The sequence below is a fragment of the Trematomus bernacchii genome, unplaced genomic scaffold (assembly GCF_902827165.1).
Source record: "Trematomus bernacchii unplaced genomic scaffold, fTreBer1.1, whole genome shotgun sequence".
In the NCBI taxonomy this organism is placed as follows: domain Eukaryota; kingdom Metazoa; phylum Chordata; class Actinopteri; order Perciformes; family Nototheniidae; genus Trematomus; species Trematomus bernacchii.
Window position 1 is genome coordinate 18,817,013 of NW_022987564.1, and position 17,707 is coordinate 18,834,719.

Genomic DNA, 17,707 nt, shown 5'->3' on the forward strand with positions numbered 1-17,707 from the left:
ACTGACTGTATTACCATTGAAAAGGACCAACAAATCATTACTAGTTACATTTATTATCAGTTTAAGTCTATCTATTAATGTATATTATAATTGTTTGGACCCAGACAGTCTTGTCTGTCAATCCTTGTGTACTTTTTTGACCAACAGAAATCCCTGCTAGTGATCAGTCTTTATGTATCTCACGAAAAATATCAGAAATATCAAGCTACGGAGAATGAAAAACACTCAACTCTAAAGAAATCTTTTTTTTGTCATTTATTCCGCATACAGGTGTTTCAAAAACCCAAAAAACTGGAGACCATCATGTCTCACCTAAACATGTTTTTTTAATGCTTATAATTAAAAACAAACAATAAAAGGATGAGATGACAACAGCGACAAAACGCAACAAAACATAAGTCAAATAAACAACAAAAACATGAAAGTAAAAACCAATGACAACATACAACCCAGGAGAGAAAACACAAGACCTTTTCACACAGGGGAAGTGTAAGAAATGAATACAAAAAAAGGTGTCAAAGAGAAGAAACTAAAAACAGAGACGTAGAATGAAGGCAGGGCTGCATCAGATTCAGAGTCACAGGAAAACAAAAGGACTCGACGGGGGAAGAGACATTCACTGATTCAACAACAACAATCAAACAGATGTGTTCCTTCCTTTTCTTTTGTTAAATCAGGGTGAAGAACACCAACAAAGAACAATTAATCATGAGGAGCAAAATAACCATTCACAAAGGAAAATGCAGAACACCTGATATATATATATTTTTAAGCACAAACTCCTCAGAGTTACACTCCTATGTTCAAGGATCACACGATGTTCAAGGTTTACTGTTTTTTATTTGTAAAATCACCCTTCAGTTATGATGGAACAGCTTCTTGCCAAAGCTCCCAGTGTATAGCCATTTTATTTTTTAAGAAGTTAACTATAATAGCATTGGGATTCATTTTAAATCTGACCTTATATGGGATATTAGTGGGTTACAGTGTGTTGGCGAAGCAGGGAGCAAGGAAGTGAATATTTTCTTAGGAAAAAAAAGGTGTACGGTTTAAAACTCTGGACTGCTGCGGTGTTGTGGAAGAAGATATAGTTAGCAGGTTTTTCCGGGGTTTTAAACACAAAAAGAACTTTGAAAATCCACTGGGACTGATGAAGAGGAGGGTGGTGGGTGGCAGATGCTGAAACAGGAACACTTGAATGGGGAGAATGTTTGAGGAAAAAGTGTGTGTGTGGGACAGTGAAGCGACACTGGTGTGCAGTCTGTGCCGGCCAGCAAACATCTGGAGCGATGTTTTATTTCATGCAACTCATACCTACAATCTTACATATTTTTGTAATCAATTGAGGTAATAAAAATAATAATCAGAAAGCAGAAATAGGTTAACATGCAGATGTGGACGTTTTGAAATAAACAGCACAGCGTGGCAAAAGCATGGATTGATTGGTTTATTTCAATTGGATTTTTCTTCATGTACTTCAAGATATTCTATTACACCCGTTAAAAAAAAGAAAGGAATGTAAAACCCTCGTGTATGATTGTTAAAGATTACTCAAGAGGGGCCTCCGTACGCGGTTAGTGATGCAAGACTCGGACAGGCTGCTGTTTAGAATTTGTGTGGTGGGATGGAAACCAGATTCTGTGGGACTGACATTGAAGCAAAGCCGTAGTTGGACAGAATTTCACATGGCTGAATTTATTTAATCTGGCCAAATGTACTCGTGTGGTGTAGCACAACAAATGTAGGAGGGGACAGGAAAAAGCTTGGGCAGGGTTTTATCAAACATTGTAATGGTCTTTAGCTTTGTTTCTATCTATGCTCTGATTGTAGTATTGTACCATGCATTTATTAAGCAAGACAATAAACTCCCCTTTCCTAAACTTGTGCATTGGACAGATAATATTTTTGCTGATTCAATCTGATTGAACCAAAGGAAAAAGGTAAATTCCTGACTAGGAGTAAATGTGTTGCATCCCATTCCGTGTGGAAATGATTGGGAAGTGAAATTCGGTCTGACTGCGCCTTAGCATGGTGGCTAACAGAATCATGTAGCTGTTAACCTGCTTATCTGACTCAATGTCTTACATATTGACACAGCAACGAAAGACCGAAAGCAAAAGAGGATGTGACAGCTGGAGGTTAAGATGAGGTAAAAATTTGATAGTGTGGAAGCGACTGACAGAGGTGGTTAAAATAAAACCAAAGGGAATGTATCATGTGAGTTTAGTATTCTCCCTCCGAAAGGCTAAGACTTGTGAGTGTTAGCACTTATTAATGTTAGAATAAATCAGTGCATTTTCAGTATGAGTGTCTGAAGGACTGCATTTGAGAGAAGTATGTTATGTGTAGCAGTATGGATTAAATCAATATTAAATGTGTGTGCGTGTTTGTCATCTTGCTGATGTGTGTGGAAGAGGGGGTGCTCATGGCTGTTTCCTGTGGGAGAATGGCGGATCAGGCGTGAGAGGTCAGTGTCTCAGAGGGTCACAGTGGGGGTGAGGTGAGGTCAGACTCGGGGCATATACTTCTCGATAAATTCCTTTACAGTCGCCATCTCCTGCAAGAGAGCAAAGAAAATGTTGGTACAGTGAAGAAATTAATCAGATGATACTTTTACTGGAACAATTAAATGAAGTGTAACCATTTTTTTTAACGCTTAAGGCTTCGACTAAGGGGTTTAAATGATGTTTCACAAATATTTTATGACATCATTATTGTGGTTGTAAAAATTATAATTTTGGGATTGGAGCTAGACTGCCAAATTAAATCAGAATCGTACTTACTTACCTACCTACTTATTTGTCTTTATTTTTGTTCTAGTATAACCAATGTGTGCTTTTCTTCTCTATATTATTAAGTTAGCTTATTCTGTATTATTTCATGCCTTTTTTATTACCTGCTATGACACTTTTTGCTGTAAAACTGTACATTTGGTGGGACTAATAAAGGATTTCTGATTCTGATAAGTTAAAGTACAAGTGTGCACATTCTACTTCAATTTATATCATATAATATAATATAATATAATATAATATATATATATATATATATATATATATCTATATCTCATACATACATATTGTGCAAGCTGGAGAGCAACTTTTGTTATCTTCAGTGAAAATCTAGTTTTTTTTAAGGCTAAACGTCAAACAATTTGTGTTGCTATAAGCTGAATATTTGGTTGCATTAAACCACGTTGTTCCCTTTGGGACTTTACAACACTCTGGGGTTATTGGAAATGTTGAGATCACACAAGTCAAAAACAATCCTACCACCAATAGAGTCTTATTCTACAAATAGTGTAATACTTAAAATATAAGTGCAGCCTATCTTTAACTGCAACTGTGTAGAAATAAAAGCATTAACATGGGAATTTACAAGAAAACGTTTGTATTGAAGACAGACTTAAGTGAGAAAGGCCTCAACAAATATGCAAAGAGAGAGGGAATATTTCAGGTTTCTGGAATTGCGAATTTATTTTCTGTCAAGACAATTTTGGGTGAACCTGTATGGTTAGAGAGCGCGGAGGAATAGCGGGGAAGGCCCTGAATCGGACACGTGGGGGGAGAAAGCGGAAACATGGGGGGAAGGAAAAGAGGCGGCGGGGGGGGGAGTGCAAAGAGGGACAACTGGAGAGACCGGTGGAAACAGGAAGCGGGGGCAAGAGAAGGAAAAACCACACACACACACACACACACACACACACACACACACACCCACACACACACACACACACACACACACACACAGCACACACACACACACACACACACACACACACACACACACACACCACACACACACACACACACACCACACACACACCACACACACACACACACACACACCACACACACACACACACACACACACACACACAAACACACACACACACACACACACACACACACACACACACACACACACACACACACACACACAACACACACACACACCACACACACACCCACACACACACACACACAACACACACACACACACACACACACACACACACACACACCACACACACACACACACACACACACACACACACACACACACACACACACACACACCACACACACACACACACACACACACACACACACACACACACACACACACACACACACACACACACACCTGAGGGCAGGAGCTGTGAGAGAGCCCTGGGTAGGTTTTGAAGGTGATCATCTGAGGGTTGACTATGGTTTTGAGCTTTTCTGCCGTCATGCCACCAAACCTCACTGGGATCATGCCGTCCATCTCACCGTGGCACTGCAGGATGGGGAGGTTCTTGTGGCCGCTGGAAGCCTGCAGGACACACACAGCTTTCATCTATCTTTTTATTTGTATAGGTCTCATTGTATTACATTTAGTATTTCTCTTTATTCTGATCATTTCAGTGAAAAACTAGGAGAACAAAGTACAAAGAAGAAATACCTTTTAAAATAATATTTATTTGATCCTAGTACATTCTTTTGCTAAAAAAATTTTCCTTGCACTTTCTTTTTTTCCCCTTTACTTTGCTTATGTTTGATACTGCTGTCAAAAAACTAACCTCTATAATATATATAATCTGTTTTACTTCTGTACATCAACATGATTTTACATACATAAGTATAAATACAAATAATTGTATTTATTTAGTACAAATACAAACCCTAACATTAACACTCTTCTTTGACTCAATGAGAATATTTGGAAAATCACAAAAAACACATTTCAAATGCTAGGAAAATCAAATAAAGAAGCCAATTAAACAAGTTTGGATTGAGGAGGCAGAGAACCATAACCTCTCCCCATTATGATAGGTAATAACTGTACCGATGGGAAACTCCTGTGGAGCGGCAGCCAGCAGCTGAGGGCCACGACGCCGGCCAGCTGATGCTGGCAGGTCAGGGCGGTGTACAAGGACAAGGCTCCACCCTGAGGAGGGGTGCAGGAAGCAGAGCGTTATTAATCCACACTTCTTATTACATTGATTCAGAGATATTTCTCTTGTGGAATATAACACATGGTAAGATATGAAGTCCAACCTGAGAGAAGCCACCGAGCATTATACGGTGTGGGGGGATCCCATTTTTCACCTCATGTTCGATTATGGCCTTGACTAGAAGATAGCAAGAACAAATTTGTGTTATTCAATATATATAAAGATATAAAGCTTTTCAAGATTATATAAATATCAGTTTTTCTGATAATCCAGGAAGAATATTTACAATAGAGAAGTTTAGCGCTCACGGCAACGCGTTTATATCTTTTACTTTTTCGTTTAGGATATGCTCCGGGCGTACGTTTTATGAATTGCTATGAGACAACATGAAAACGGGATTGTTCATTTTAAATATTTTTATTTGAGTGATTTCTTTCAATGAAGCACCACATTATGCATTTTTTGTGCAGATCAAGCTTTTTTAGAAAGTATATTTGAATTAAAGTATATTCCAAATCTTAAAAAAACCTATTGGTTCAAATTTAGCATTTTCCAAATGTTCAAGACTCTGTGTGAACCCTTAATGTATAATGCAGATTGCTAGGGCCGCCTCACCCTACAGGCCGATCACGCAGACTCCACTAGCACCCCCCCCCCGTAGACGCTCGCGACACAGAGGGCCTCATATAACTTTGCGTGGGGCCACAAGTTGGCCAGGGGCGGCCCTGCAGATTGCCCTTCCTTGTCACACTGTATTTAAGGTGTTGTTATGCTCTATGACCACCAGGGGGGGACTCAGGTCTTTAAAACATTTCTGATAGTTAGAAAATCAAGGTTGAAAACAAAGGGTCAGAAATGAATTTGTTTTATATAGTTTTATAAGTGTTAACAGGTGAGAGGTGTACTGTAAAGATGTGATGAAAATGTGTCAATCATGAAGAGGTGGACGCAGTTTGTGTGTTTTAATCATGTAACATCACAGTGCACACTTAAACTTACTGCTGTCTGCTGCCTTCTTGATTCCAGATTCATCCTCCGCGGAGTCGGGACTGAGACCCTTTAGATCAAACCTGCACACAGGAAGAGACGAGCGTTGAACGGAACTCAAAAGATACAATCGCATTGTTGTCAATGCCATTATGGGAGCCTATTGTGGTTTCCACGGAAACAATAGCATCCAGTGTTGGGCTAAAAGGCTGTTTTCATCACGCCAACTCACCACGCGGGCATCATCGCATTCATGTTGAGAGTGACGGGAATCGGGGGCCTGCGAGGGGCAAAGAGGGAGGGAGAGAAATGAAAACACGAATCTCAGATTAGGAGTCCAGCTGCAGCTAAACGCAAGTGCATTGTTTGACCTAAAGCGCAAATTGGCTTTAAAATAGAGATGGAAATTGTGTTTTTATTCACACAATCATGCAAATTATTGATAAAATAAAATGTTATGTAAGAATTCCTTCCAGCCCACAAAAAGAAGCAGAATAAGATATCGGAGAAGGGAAAAAAAAGACTTACGCGTGGGGGCAGATGAACTTGACGTGAGGCAGCTGGATCCCCGTCAAAGTGTCGGCCCACCCATGCCTAAAAGAAAACAGAGAGAATTTGTTATTTTGCTGAAGCTGGATGAGAAACAGATAGGTAGTATCAAAACCAGAATGTGTAACAACTTAGTACAACACTGTATATGGCCTACAAATAAAAAAACACTTCATTTGCACTTGAGGTACAATTAACAGGGTATATGCAGGAATCCTGAAGTCAAATGTAATGCATTTTAAGACCTTTTTTAAGACCCTTTCCATACATTTTAAGACCTCATCGCCACTTCGAGTTTGAACCGGTTACATTGGCGACACACTTTACCTCACATTTACTATACAACAGTATTGATTGTCCTCCCTCCTTATCTTCCAACCAGTTGGACCCAAACTTGCATTTCCCCATAACGATGTTGTTTAACAACCGGCGTAAACGGGCCTTCGCGCGCTATCAAGCAGTGAGCGTGCGATGTCCTGTTCAGATGACGTCAAATCCAACAGGATGCCATGAATAAACTACACAGAATCACACTACACACCTACGCAATGATTACATTCAGGCAGACTGTAGAATACAACCTCTTTGGACAATTTATATACTCATTGAAAACAAGCTACAAAATGTAATACCTTGGAAAATGCCGTTTAATACTTTTTAATACTTTTTAATAGCCTTAATTTTCGCTAAATTGATTTATCAACTTTTAATACTTTTTAAGACCCCTGAATTAAGCACTTTAGAGAAAAACACCCACCAAAGGAGTTTTTTTTATATCTCTATTGACACAATTGAACATCTGTGTAAGTGAGTCACCCAGCATGGAGTGATGGTTTGAGAGCCTTTTAAATCATTTATTCATGTTTTTTTGTCAGTGGTTTATTATCAAACTACATGATTGAGGGAATCAATTAAAATGTTTAACACCAAACCACTCTATGCATATTGGCCGGCAGGTAGAATAACAACCATGGGCCGGTTTAATAAAAATAAACAAATAGACGTCCAAATTCATCTGATGCACAAAGCTAGTAGTTCTTGTCTTTCTTGTATAGGACACATTTTACATGAATGAAGATACAGTATTAAGATATTCATTAAGATAACACCACACTTCACTAGTCAATTAGAAAACAGGCTTATTACATTGTTCATAGTGGCTGCTTTAATAACTAAACATCACTCACCCTGAGTCTCCTAATCCATGAAGGAATATCACCTGCAGCACAGAAGAAAGCTGGTTAGAACATTCTCTTTACACTTTATGACTCCAAAATATTGACAATATGCACAAAGAAACAGGGAACATTAGTTATGTTTTCATTGAGGTTCAAACAGCTGACCAGTGATAGCAAATGTGAAACATAATGTTAACAGAATTATTTATTGATAAAATAAAATGTTAAACTGTCAATGTTTTTAATCCTTTCTTACAGCAGATAAAGACTTGGAAAAGAGGATTTGCTTCTTCTTTTTATAATCATATGTACACTATTACTCCATTATTAGATTGCTTTTGATGTATTGCAGACTTTACGGCAGCACGAAACTATTGATTTTTAGAAGTTTTCGAAAGAGTCTCTCATAGCAAAATGAAAAAAACATTTAATTTCCCCACACATTTAAATCAATCTAGCTCCGGTTCGCTCGACATCTACTGTGAGACGACAGGAGACAACAGATCATATGAAGACGGATTGATGAAACACCAGATTATGATAACAAGAACATTCAAATGACTAACCTTACAAAAAACACAAGGGATCAAATTAAGCATTTTCATACAAACCCTCCACATACAAAGATACTGAGAAGTTTCTGATAGGGATTTTTCACTTCTGACACATTAATTGCTGGAGGGAAAACCCCAAAATAAACTCTCTTTGAACTTGGAGATATTTAATCACATTACATCTATCTTGTAGTCCACAATGTACTAGTGGTAAGTGTGCCTTTTTGTTCCAAAACAGAGAAAATCAGGTGCCAATCTACAATTCTTGCCTCGATACCGCCTCATTGGCAGTTTCCACAAACGCTGCTCCCCGCAAAGAAACCATGAAAGGGAATAACAACAATTTAGAAATCTGGCAATTCCCTGCTCGCTGGCTGAAAATCAGAGACTCAGCTGTCTTTGCTCAGATCAAAACACATTTCTTCCATGTAGGGTTTGAGGGGAGCGCGGCTTTGTAGTGTTCAACAAATGCCCGCTCCGTACCTGACAACGGCTCAGATCCTTTTTACACTCAGATCCAGCTGAGCATCTGAATGTGTGCTCCCTGTACTGTGCTTGTTACACGGCCTGCTACAGGTGTTGCATTTTCAGACACTCTCGCATGAGAAATTATGTCCTGATCATTTTTTTAAAAAGCCCTGCCAGGATGTAAAATAAATGTCGCAAATGTGCGGCATCAATTATTTAATTAATGATCCTTTACTGCAGCCTTTACAAATTAAACTAGTGTAATCAAACTTTAATTACATAATGAAGAAAGAAATGATGACTAACTAAAAGCATTTAGCGGCTAGTTACTATGGTTTCAGGTGAGATGACCCAATGCAGCCCAGGATACAGGATTGAGTAACAGATCTATACATTTGAAAGCTTATCAGATGCTATAACAATGCTCTGTCGCTTATTTTTACAACCAAGGAAAGATATCACAGCGGCATGATTTAATCTTTCTTTGCAACAATCACAAGTTGAACAGTGCTCTGATTGGTTAGCTTGCAGGCTCTGTTGCAATTGGTCAACAGCTTAGAGATGTGCTTGCCAATAGAAGTGTGAGTGTGACAATGATGCCGCTATGTTACCGAAGTACACGATGGAGTCCAATTTAGGCGTTTCATGCAGGGGGGGGGGGGGGGGGAGAGAAACTACCGGATTTTAGCCTTTGCAGACCATTTACATGCAAAAAGACTTAAATAACACACTACAGGAAAGGGAAAGCATAATAGGGCCTCTTTAACGTGTTATTTTCAAACCAAGGATCGTGTTTTTACGTTAGGGTAAGGACTCTGACATTTTCAAATACTTTAATACAAAACCCTGTTTATCATCAAACGGAAGAAGCAATTCTCTGATGTTAAATGTAAACTGAGAGTGTCAGGAACAACCTGATGGCAATATCTGACCAGACGTTTTGTTGCCAGTTGTCATTATTTAAAGTTTATCCAAAATTCTGCGCTTTGCACCCGATTTGAAAATTCAACAATTGGAGAGTAATGCTTATTATACTTAAAGGTGGGGTAGGTCATTTTGGAGAAACCAGCTCGAGTGCGCTAGAATTTGAAAATACACAGCCAGAAGAAATCTGCTACTTCCTCCTCCAACACACACGAACGCGCACATGACCAATGAGGGCACAAGATAAGTTTGTGCACAGATGGAAGGCTGACAGGCAGGTAGGCCATCCAGTTATTTTAGCCGGGCCGGCTTTTTTTCACTTTTTATATATAATATAAATATATATAATATAATATTCATTGCTATCGGGATGTTAAGAGCATTCCATGGAATATAACAAAAAGTGTATCTCGAGCCGGTTCCTCAAACTTACCTACCCCACCTTTAAGGAAACTATTACAATCAAAGTGTATAGACTGAAAATATCAAGTCATATCACTAAGATAATATAAAAAAAAGAAGCAAAACAAGTTATTAGAAAATAACGGAGTGATGAAAATCTCTGTTTTACTTAAAACAGATTTAAGCTTAATACCAAGTGTTAATGACAGTGTCAAACCAATTTTAAATATTCCTCAAATCTTTTTCATAAATGAGTATAAATACAGTGTAGTTTTTTATTTGTTTGCCTCCGAACAACAATATATTTCCACTTAGGAATTTCAGTTTTTAAATCTAGACTAAAACCATATTATTCTCAAGCGCTTTCCACTAGGCCTTAATGTCTATATATATCGTTTTTGTTGTCTTTCTTTTTTTAATAAAAAATATATAATTTATTCTATTGTGGATTTATCTTTATTTAATTGTTTTTCCTTTGAGTTTAATTTTCCTAATTTTTTATTGCGTTGTTTGATATCAAATGAGTCAATCGATAAAATTAGTCTGAAAGGCAAATAAAGGGATATTATACACATGTGGATACATGAGAAAAGGCTCATCTTCTAGCCAAAAGTATAGAGGATTGGATGTAAAAGTACTGGTTTTAATATCCCTTAAAAATGACTGTCTGATGTACTTTAAATGGAGCGGCACTAGTATTGGAAGTCACCCAGACATCTCCTCTCTACCAGCTCTCAACTGCTCAGTGACTGTAAGATGCTCCGAGTAATAATACGCTAAGTTTTCCAGTTTCCACTCACCGCCGCAGTCTCCTTCTCCATCCCAGACACCGTCACAGCCTCGGCGAGCAGCGGAACAGACATGTTGTTGCCACACATACACTGTGAGAGGTACTGCAGGCAGAAGAGAAGACAGAAAAAGGGTCAGCTCAGTGCGAACAGTGTGGACACACAAGAAATATGCTGTCATGTGCATTAGGACTCAACAAAGAGCTTTTTTTTAACTCATACATTTCAGAGCAAATTGCTAAATGTCCACATAATTCAAGAGCCTACTGCACATATTAAACATAAGACTATTCACATGACAGATATTAAAGAATCCACTTACAGTTCAGACTATACATATTTTATTCACGTGGTTCTAGGGAGGTTAGTTAGACCCTTATCTACAGGAGCATTTACTGGATGCTAAATGATTTAAAAAATACAAATATATTATTTTACGCTAATCAACAGTCAACATTTCTTCTAATGAATCAGCCCCGGGAACTTGATTCATTTGATTATACATATTACCAACATTATTTATTTGCTGTGTTTTTAATCTGCAACACAAGCAGTGGCGGCGCCAGATATTTCTTTTGGGGGTGCTGTGGGGTAGCTTGACGTTTCATAGAGGGTGCTCAAACATGTAGGGTTTCCCATTAATGTCCCGGGCGCTACAGTGGAATTTTCTACTGCAACAATCCACACGCATATACACAGTGTACAGTGTGGACTGTTACAGTGAAGGCTCGATAATCAGATCACGGCATATAGGTGTAAGCAGGGGTAAAGTGCTATTTTTTTTTTTTTATAAGTGGGTGGTGGACCTGACCTCCTCTAGGGGATTATAATTAATCTACTAAAAAACACTGGCAAATAGATTTTTTTGACCTAAAAGTTACCTATCATTTCGTAGTCCCAAGTCTTAAAAACAAATATGTTTGATCTATATCATGATAATGGATAAAAGTATTAGTTTAATGTAAAAAGCAAATTACTTTCCATAGTATCTATATCAGTGCTGCTAGAGATGTCCCGATCCGATCACGTGATCGGGGATCGGAGCCGATCACGTGATTTTCAAAAGATCGGAATCGGGAGAAAAAAATCGGGGATCGGAATTTTTTTTTTAAATTATTATATTTAATGTTACAAAACAAAAATGACCATGTTCACATCTTAAAGTCATCCTGAGGCCTTAGTTTTGGTTTAAAATTACACAACATCATGTATGTGTTGCTTCTTTTGGGCTTGTTTTCATAGACCTGGTTGCTTATTTCTCTCAAATCTGGCAACAGAGTGGGCAGGGCGCAGTGTCTAATAGTAGCAATAAGCTAACAAGAGGCTACGTTCAGCTGGTGCCTCAGGAGTCGGGACAGAGAAAATGTCAGGAGTTTGGAAGTATTATAAAATTGAAAGCGAAGGCAGTGTAACAGCCAGATGCAATGTTTGCAAGGCGGAGGTTCCACGTGGTGGAAAGAACAGAGCTACGGTCAACACGACCAATCTAATACAAACACCCAACAACAACACGACGAGTACACAGCGGCCACTCAGGTAACGGCACTGAAACAACCGACACTTTCAGAGACTTTTAAAAGGAAAGAGAAACTGCCCCAGAACAGTGAAAAGGCCAAAAAAATAACAGCCAAGATAGCTGAATTCATCGCGTTGGATGACCAGCCGTTATCTGTTACCTTTTTTTTCTCTTAATGCATTGCATAAAGATCGGATCGGCAAAAATCGGTATCGGCAGATTGTCAAAATCAAATGATCGGAATCGGATCGGGAGCAAAAAAAGGTGATCGGGACATCCCTAAGTGCTGCCCTTAATGGGTCAAGCTAAATACATGTTTGGTTCATCAATTGAACAATAATAAATGCAGCTCTTACTTTTATAATGGAAAGCATGATAACTTTGGTCATATTGTATAATTTAGAAAAACGATAAGAAACCTATATAAATTGTAGGGTATAACAGGGCTCCCTTAAGCACAAAAACTGTTTTCAATTATTTTTTTGCTAAAGAATAAACATGTTTATTACATCTTACTTTCTTGTAAGCTGTTTGCAAAGTCAAAGCACTAAATGTTCTAATAACCAGGATGTTTAAAGTTTGAAACAAGAGGAGCTTATTCAAAACAGGTTATTTGCAGAGGGTGTAATGGGCAGTGTGGTGTACAGTTGTATCGTCATGTCGTTTTAGACGACCTAACGGACACAATGACCAGCTCACAGTCAGTTACAACTCTGGCTGGTCATCAATGCAGCCATTCAGTACGCAGACAGAAACAACAAAGCTGAACATACCACGTATACACACACACACAAAATGAAGCTGGACCCCAAACAGCAGTCATGAGGTGTGTGTGTTTGTCAGCAGGCGGCGAGACTCATTAACTAAATGTAACACAGCCCCTCCCCTCTACTGTACTCTGCAGACATTCATCCCTGTGCTATGAGTAAGCCATCGATACAAAGCATGAGATCAGGTGGTTGCTTTACAGTAAAGTGGAGCACTAAAACCTCCTCATGATGCCCTTTCACTTTGTGTTAATGTGGGGAAAAGTGAGGCAAGACAGACGGCGGGTCAGACGCCATGCTGCCTGGTTAGAAAATAGGTGGCGGGGAGACGTTGAAATGTCTAGACGCAGAGGTTAATGGGTAAACCTTGAGCAGGATTACACTCTACGTGTGTTAAAATTCCTCTGCTGCTACGGCCGAGCAGCTAAATGCTGCTTAGTTTCACCCGTGTGGACTTTGTGTTTGCTCTTTGGCACGTGACAATTTAACATCTGAAGGTCATAATCTCAGCAAAAACCTGGGGAAGTGGACGATGAATTAGTGATTAAGTGTAGGCGAAAAAAGGCAGTTAATGCCCTGCATCCAGACCCTTGATAAATGAGTAATAGTTGAATAATAACGGGGCAGAGTGAAGCAACAGGAAACAGTCTTTCAGAACTGTACACATTTCTATTGTGAAGCTTCAAGGACATCTTCTACATGCACGCTTTCGTGTTACAGTCAGTTTAACGTGATATTTTGACAATTTTCCTCCAGCACTGAGTCATTGCAGTGTGTAGAAGGACGGCCTCTATGTTGTGAGCATCAGGAGCCCGACAGCAAAAGTCCGCCGGGTGAGGTGAAGAGAGGGTGGGCGGGAGTGTCACACACTGCGATAATAAAGAGCCATTTAGAAATCGAAAAAAATACCCCTTTAAGTACCATTCTAAGGTTCTTGTATTTCAATGGTAGGCTTCTCTTTATTCATACTTGACCACATTTACTGCACTATTAGGACTGCATAATATGATATTGCAAATACAATATCATTTACAATATTAGAGGGAATTAAACAAGATAATTGTATATATGAAATGGATAATAGTTTCATTATTTCAGATCATTTCTTATTTAGTCTGTAGAATACCATTTGTAGACCTGGACTTCTGTGCCATTTACTTTCACATATTTTGCCTTTATGTGTTGTGATTTCCATCACATCTTTATTAATTATGCAGCTCTACACTACATCTCACACTACAGCTGTAGTTATTATATCCTTTTTTTAAATTAGGATTTGGCATTTAAAAAACATATTATAAATTGTAAAATGACAGAATAAAACAAGTGATGTGTCTACTTGAGGCCCTTTGTCACAATTAGTCTGATTTCCTCTGTCATTTTCTTATCTTTTCTCTATCATTAACCATCTGATGACCCCTCACATTTATCTTGGGACCTTTTAGAGTAGTGGGAGTCCGAGTTAGTAGACCACCCAGATTGACTACATAATTATATAAAGAAGTTTAAAAAGAGCTCCACATTAAGAGGCCAACATACTGATGCTTAAGTATTATGATCTACTAATGACAGATATAATAATACACATCAGGAACAGTGGCTTATTCTTTGCAAAAACAATATGATCGTTTTCATTTGGGCACATTTTTCTGTAAAATAGGTATTTGGGAAATGATGGAATTGGTAATTTAATTTAAGTAAAAGATGCGAGTACTTTTATCTCAACTAAATGCTTAGACACATTTTGTGGGATTAACATGTGCATCACAAGTTGATCATTGTCCCCAATTTCTAACTGAGGGTATAAATAAATGCAATTTAGCCCTGGATGGGAACAGACAGAGCCACTTAGATAATATAACTAATAGTAGACCACAAGAGGAGTGGAAGACAGTAAGAGATAAAGATGGAGGAGGAGGAGTGCAGGAACATGGGATAATGTGTTCGAAGAAGCTCTCTAAACATGCCAGAACATGCAAAGAGGCGATTAATCACTTTTATTCCCTTTTTGCACTCGCCACCTGTTATTGTTTAGCAGGTTCACAGTGACCCGTAACCCAGAGTACCAGCACAAATAACCATGTGGGTTTTCAATGCGAGCTTAGACACAATGGCTCGCTCTCTATGCTTCTGGAGGAGGCTGCTGGTTAAAAACAGTGTCACGCTGTGTACCAGCATCTTGTCCAATTCAGGTTGGGTGTTCAAAACAACTGAAAACAGGATGTGTAGCACAACGTCAATCTAATCTAGGACCAACTATATATGTTCACGGGCAGAGGAGCTTATTTAGAGCATGCTTCACAGATTAATAATGAAGCATGTTGCCAATTTGATTTATGAGAACCTTTTAAACTTCTCCTCATGTAAACAGCTAGAATAGAGCTGTGACAGTTATTTTCTTCATTTGTGTTTGGAATTCGTTTATTGGTCTAGTTATGACGGCATTGAAAAGTTCTCAGATCCCATAGAAAGATCTCAATATGACTTGATGGTCCAATAAATCAGTCACTCAGTCTAAAATTAACAAGCCTTGAATATGAACATAAAACCGTTCCATTACACAATAATCAAATTATCAAATGTTTATCAAAACTGCTGGCATTAATTCTCTGTTTGTCGACTTATCATTTCAGGCCTCAGTTGGTTATTCATTTATCAAACAAAATGTGTATTGTATATCTACCGAAGCCCTGAAATGCCCATTAATAACTTCTGTTACAGGTTGAATTAAGAGATAAAGCTGATTGATACAAAGAATAGAGATGTAACCAGTCCGAAAACAGAAAATAATTAGCAACTATGTCGATAATTGATAAATAATAGAGATGTGTGGCTTTATCAATTTTTTATACGTTAAATTATGTGGATATCTTAGGTTTTTGTATTGAACAATAAGACATTTAATGAAATCACCCTGGACTTGGAGAAAATGGGATGAGCCTTCTTTCTTATTTTTTAACAATAGTGAAAAATAATTGCAGCCCTAATGAAAATGGATATTATCAAATGTTAGTGGATATAGTCACTCATGTGGTCATCTTGGTATTTTTTATATTAAACATTGTGCTATAGTCAAGTGATACTTGTTTTTTTAGGATATAGAAATATTGTCACATGATTAATAAACTGGACTCTTTATGACTGCTCTGTGATACTTTTAGGTGACAGAAACACCGAGATAGGAAAGGAAGAAGCCTCCTGTGTTGCAGCATTCAACTTAAAGCACATCAGGAGTCGCCATCCTGCATGACTCCAATTACATTCAAATCAAACACACACACACACATAAACAAAGTCGTGCTGCAGTTTGTGTGTGTAAGGTCGTCAAACAGGCACACACAAACACCCGGTGCTGCATTCTGACAGCTCTTTGGCTCAATGGCTTCGGATGGGTGGCAAACAGGATAATATGCGGCAATGAGTGACAGGCACGGCACCCCCCTCGTTCCTCCTACTTTAATACACACCACCAGCAGCTTTCCGCCTGCTGCTGCTTGAGGTTAATAGCGCGACTACTAGCCGATGTAGAAACCGCAGTCAAGAGAACAAAGTGAAAGCAGAAGGATTAATCGGTTATATAAAAAAATAAAAGCTTTAGTTGAAGCAGAGGAAGCGAGGGGTGTGGGTGTCGAAGAGGAAGGAGACAATGAATGGTTATTCGACCCATCCGTCCTCATTACTAGTAGTGATGGCATTCAGCACTGCAAAGCCTCTCCTGCCCCAAAAAACACTTCTCCCATTGCTCGGCTTTAATCTCGGTTTATAGCTGGCCAACACGCGCGCACATACACACACCATGCGCGCGCGCACACACACACACACACACACTGCACAATAACCGCGGCTAGCTGTAGTAGAGCTGCTAGCTAACATCATTGTATTGTCTCCTGCCGGTGTCTCTCTCTTAGTTTACCTCTCGCTAACGTTTTGAATCGAATTCGGACCTCAAACACGGGTAGTTTTTAGAAGACACCTTAAGCAACACAATGTTCTAATAAAAATCAAATAAGACCTGGATAAAGTGGATTAAAATGAACATCCGAGGCCCGCTAGCAGAACAAATGCATTACACTTACCGCTTTGCTTTCCCAGTTCGCGACGGAACGGAACTTCCGGTACTGGCCGCACACAAGCAGGGGGCGGGGCCAGGACGTCACCGCATAGCAACGCCCTACTGTAGCTACCATTGTGGTCTTTTTAATGGTTTTTATAATATGAACTTCGTTTATATTGTAAATATATAGGTTAAACATCTGCAAAATAATATATACTATTAATTAAGAACCATTTCCGAAGTTTAATTGTATCCTTATGTGACGGCTATGCAGCTACTACATTGGTAAATGAAAATTGACCAGGAAACAACACAAAGCCAACCACTATTCAAAATATAAATCAGACACTATTGAAAAAAATATTGAATAAATAATAGGCATGCATTGAAAACAGCAGTAATCTATTTATCACTTCCACATTTCTTCTTATTTTTATATATATATAATGACATCTGATCATCATGGTTGTGGAAACAACTGAATGACCAAGGGTAGAAATACGAGGCTCTTATTTGTTTGATTCTTAATTATTTGATTGAAAAAATGTACAATATGTAAAATGGCAAGAAATATTTGTGGT

General features: G+C 38.6%; 1 protein-coding gene across 1 annotated transcript; it reads right to left on the reverse strand.

The window, feature by feature from the left end:
• Positions 1 to 237: 237 nt before the first annotated feature.
• Positions 238 to 17,246, reverse strand: lypla2 (lysophospholipase 2). The gene is made up of 10 exons (XM_034124859.1): positions 17,149 to 17,246; positions 10,802 to 10,894; positions 7,663 to 7,694; positions 6,455 to 6,520; positions 6,159 to 6,206; positions 5,939 to 6,009; positions 5,043 to 5,116; positions 4,831 to 4,932; positions 4,147 to 4,317; positions 238 to 2,557 (listed from the first exon to the last, which is right to left on the reverse strand). The coding sequence occupies exons 2-10, from the start codon at positions 10,877 to 10,879 to the stop codon at positions 2,507 to 2,509; spliced, it is 693 nt and encodes a 230-aa protein (XP_033980750.1). The 5' UTR covers positions 10,880 to 10,894; positions 17,149 to 17,246; the 3' UTR covers positions 238 to 2,506.
• Between the last annotated feature and the right edge of the window lie 461 nt (positions 17,247 to 17,707).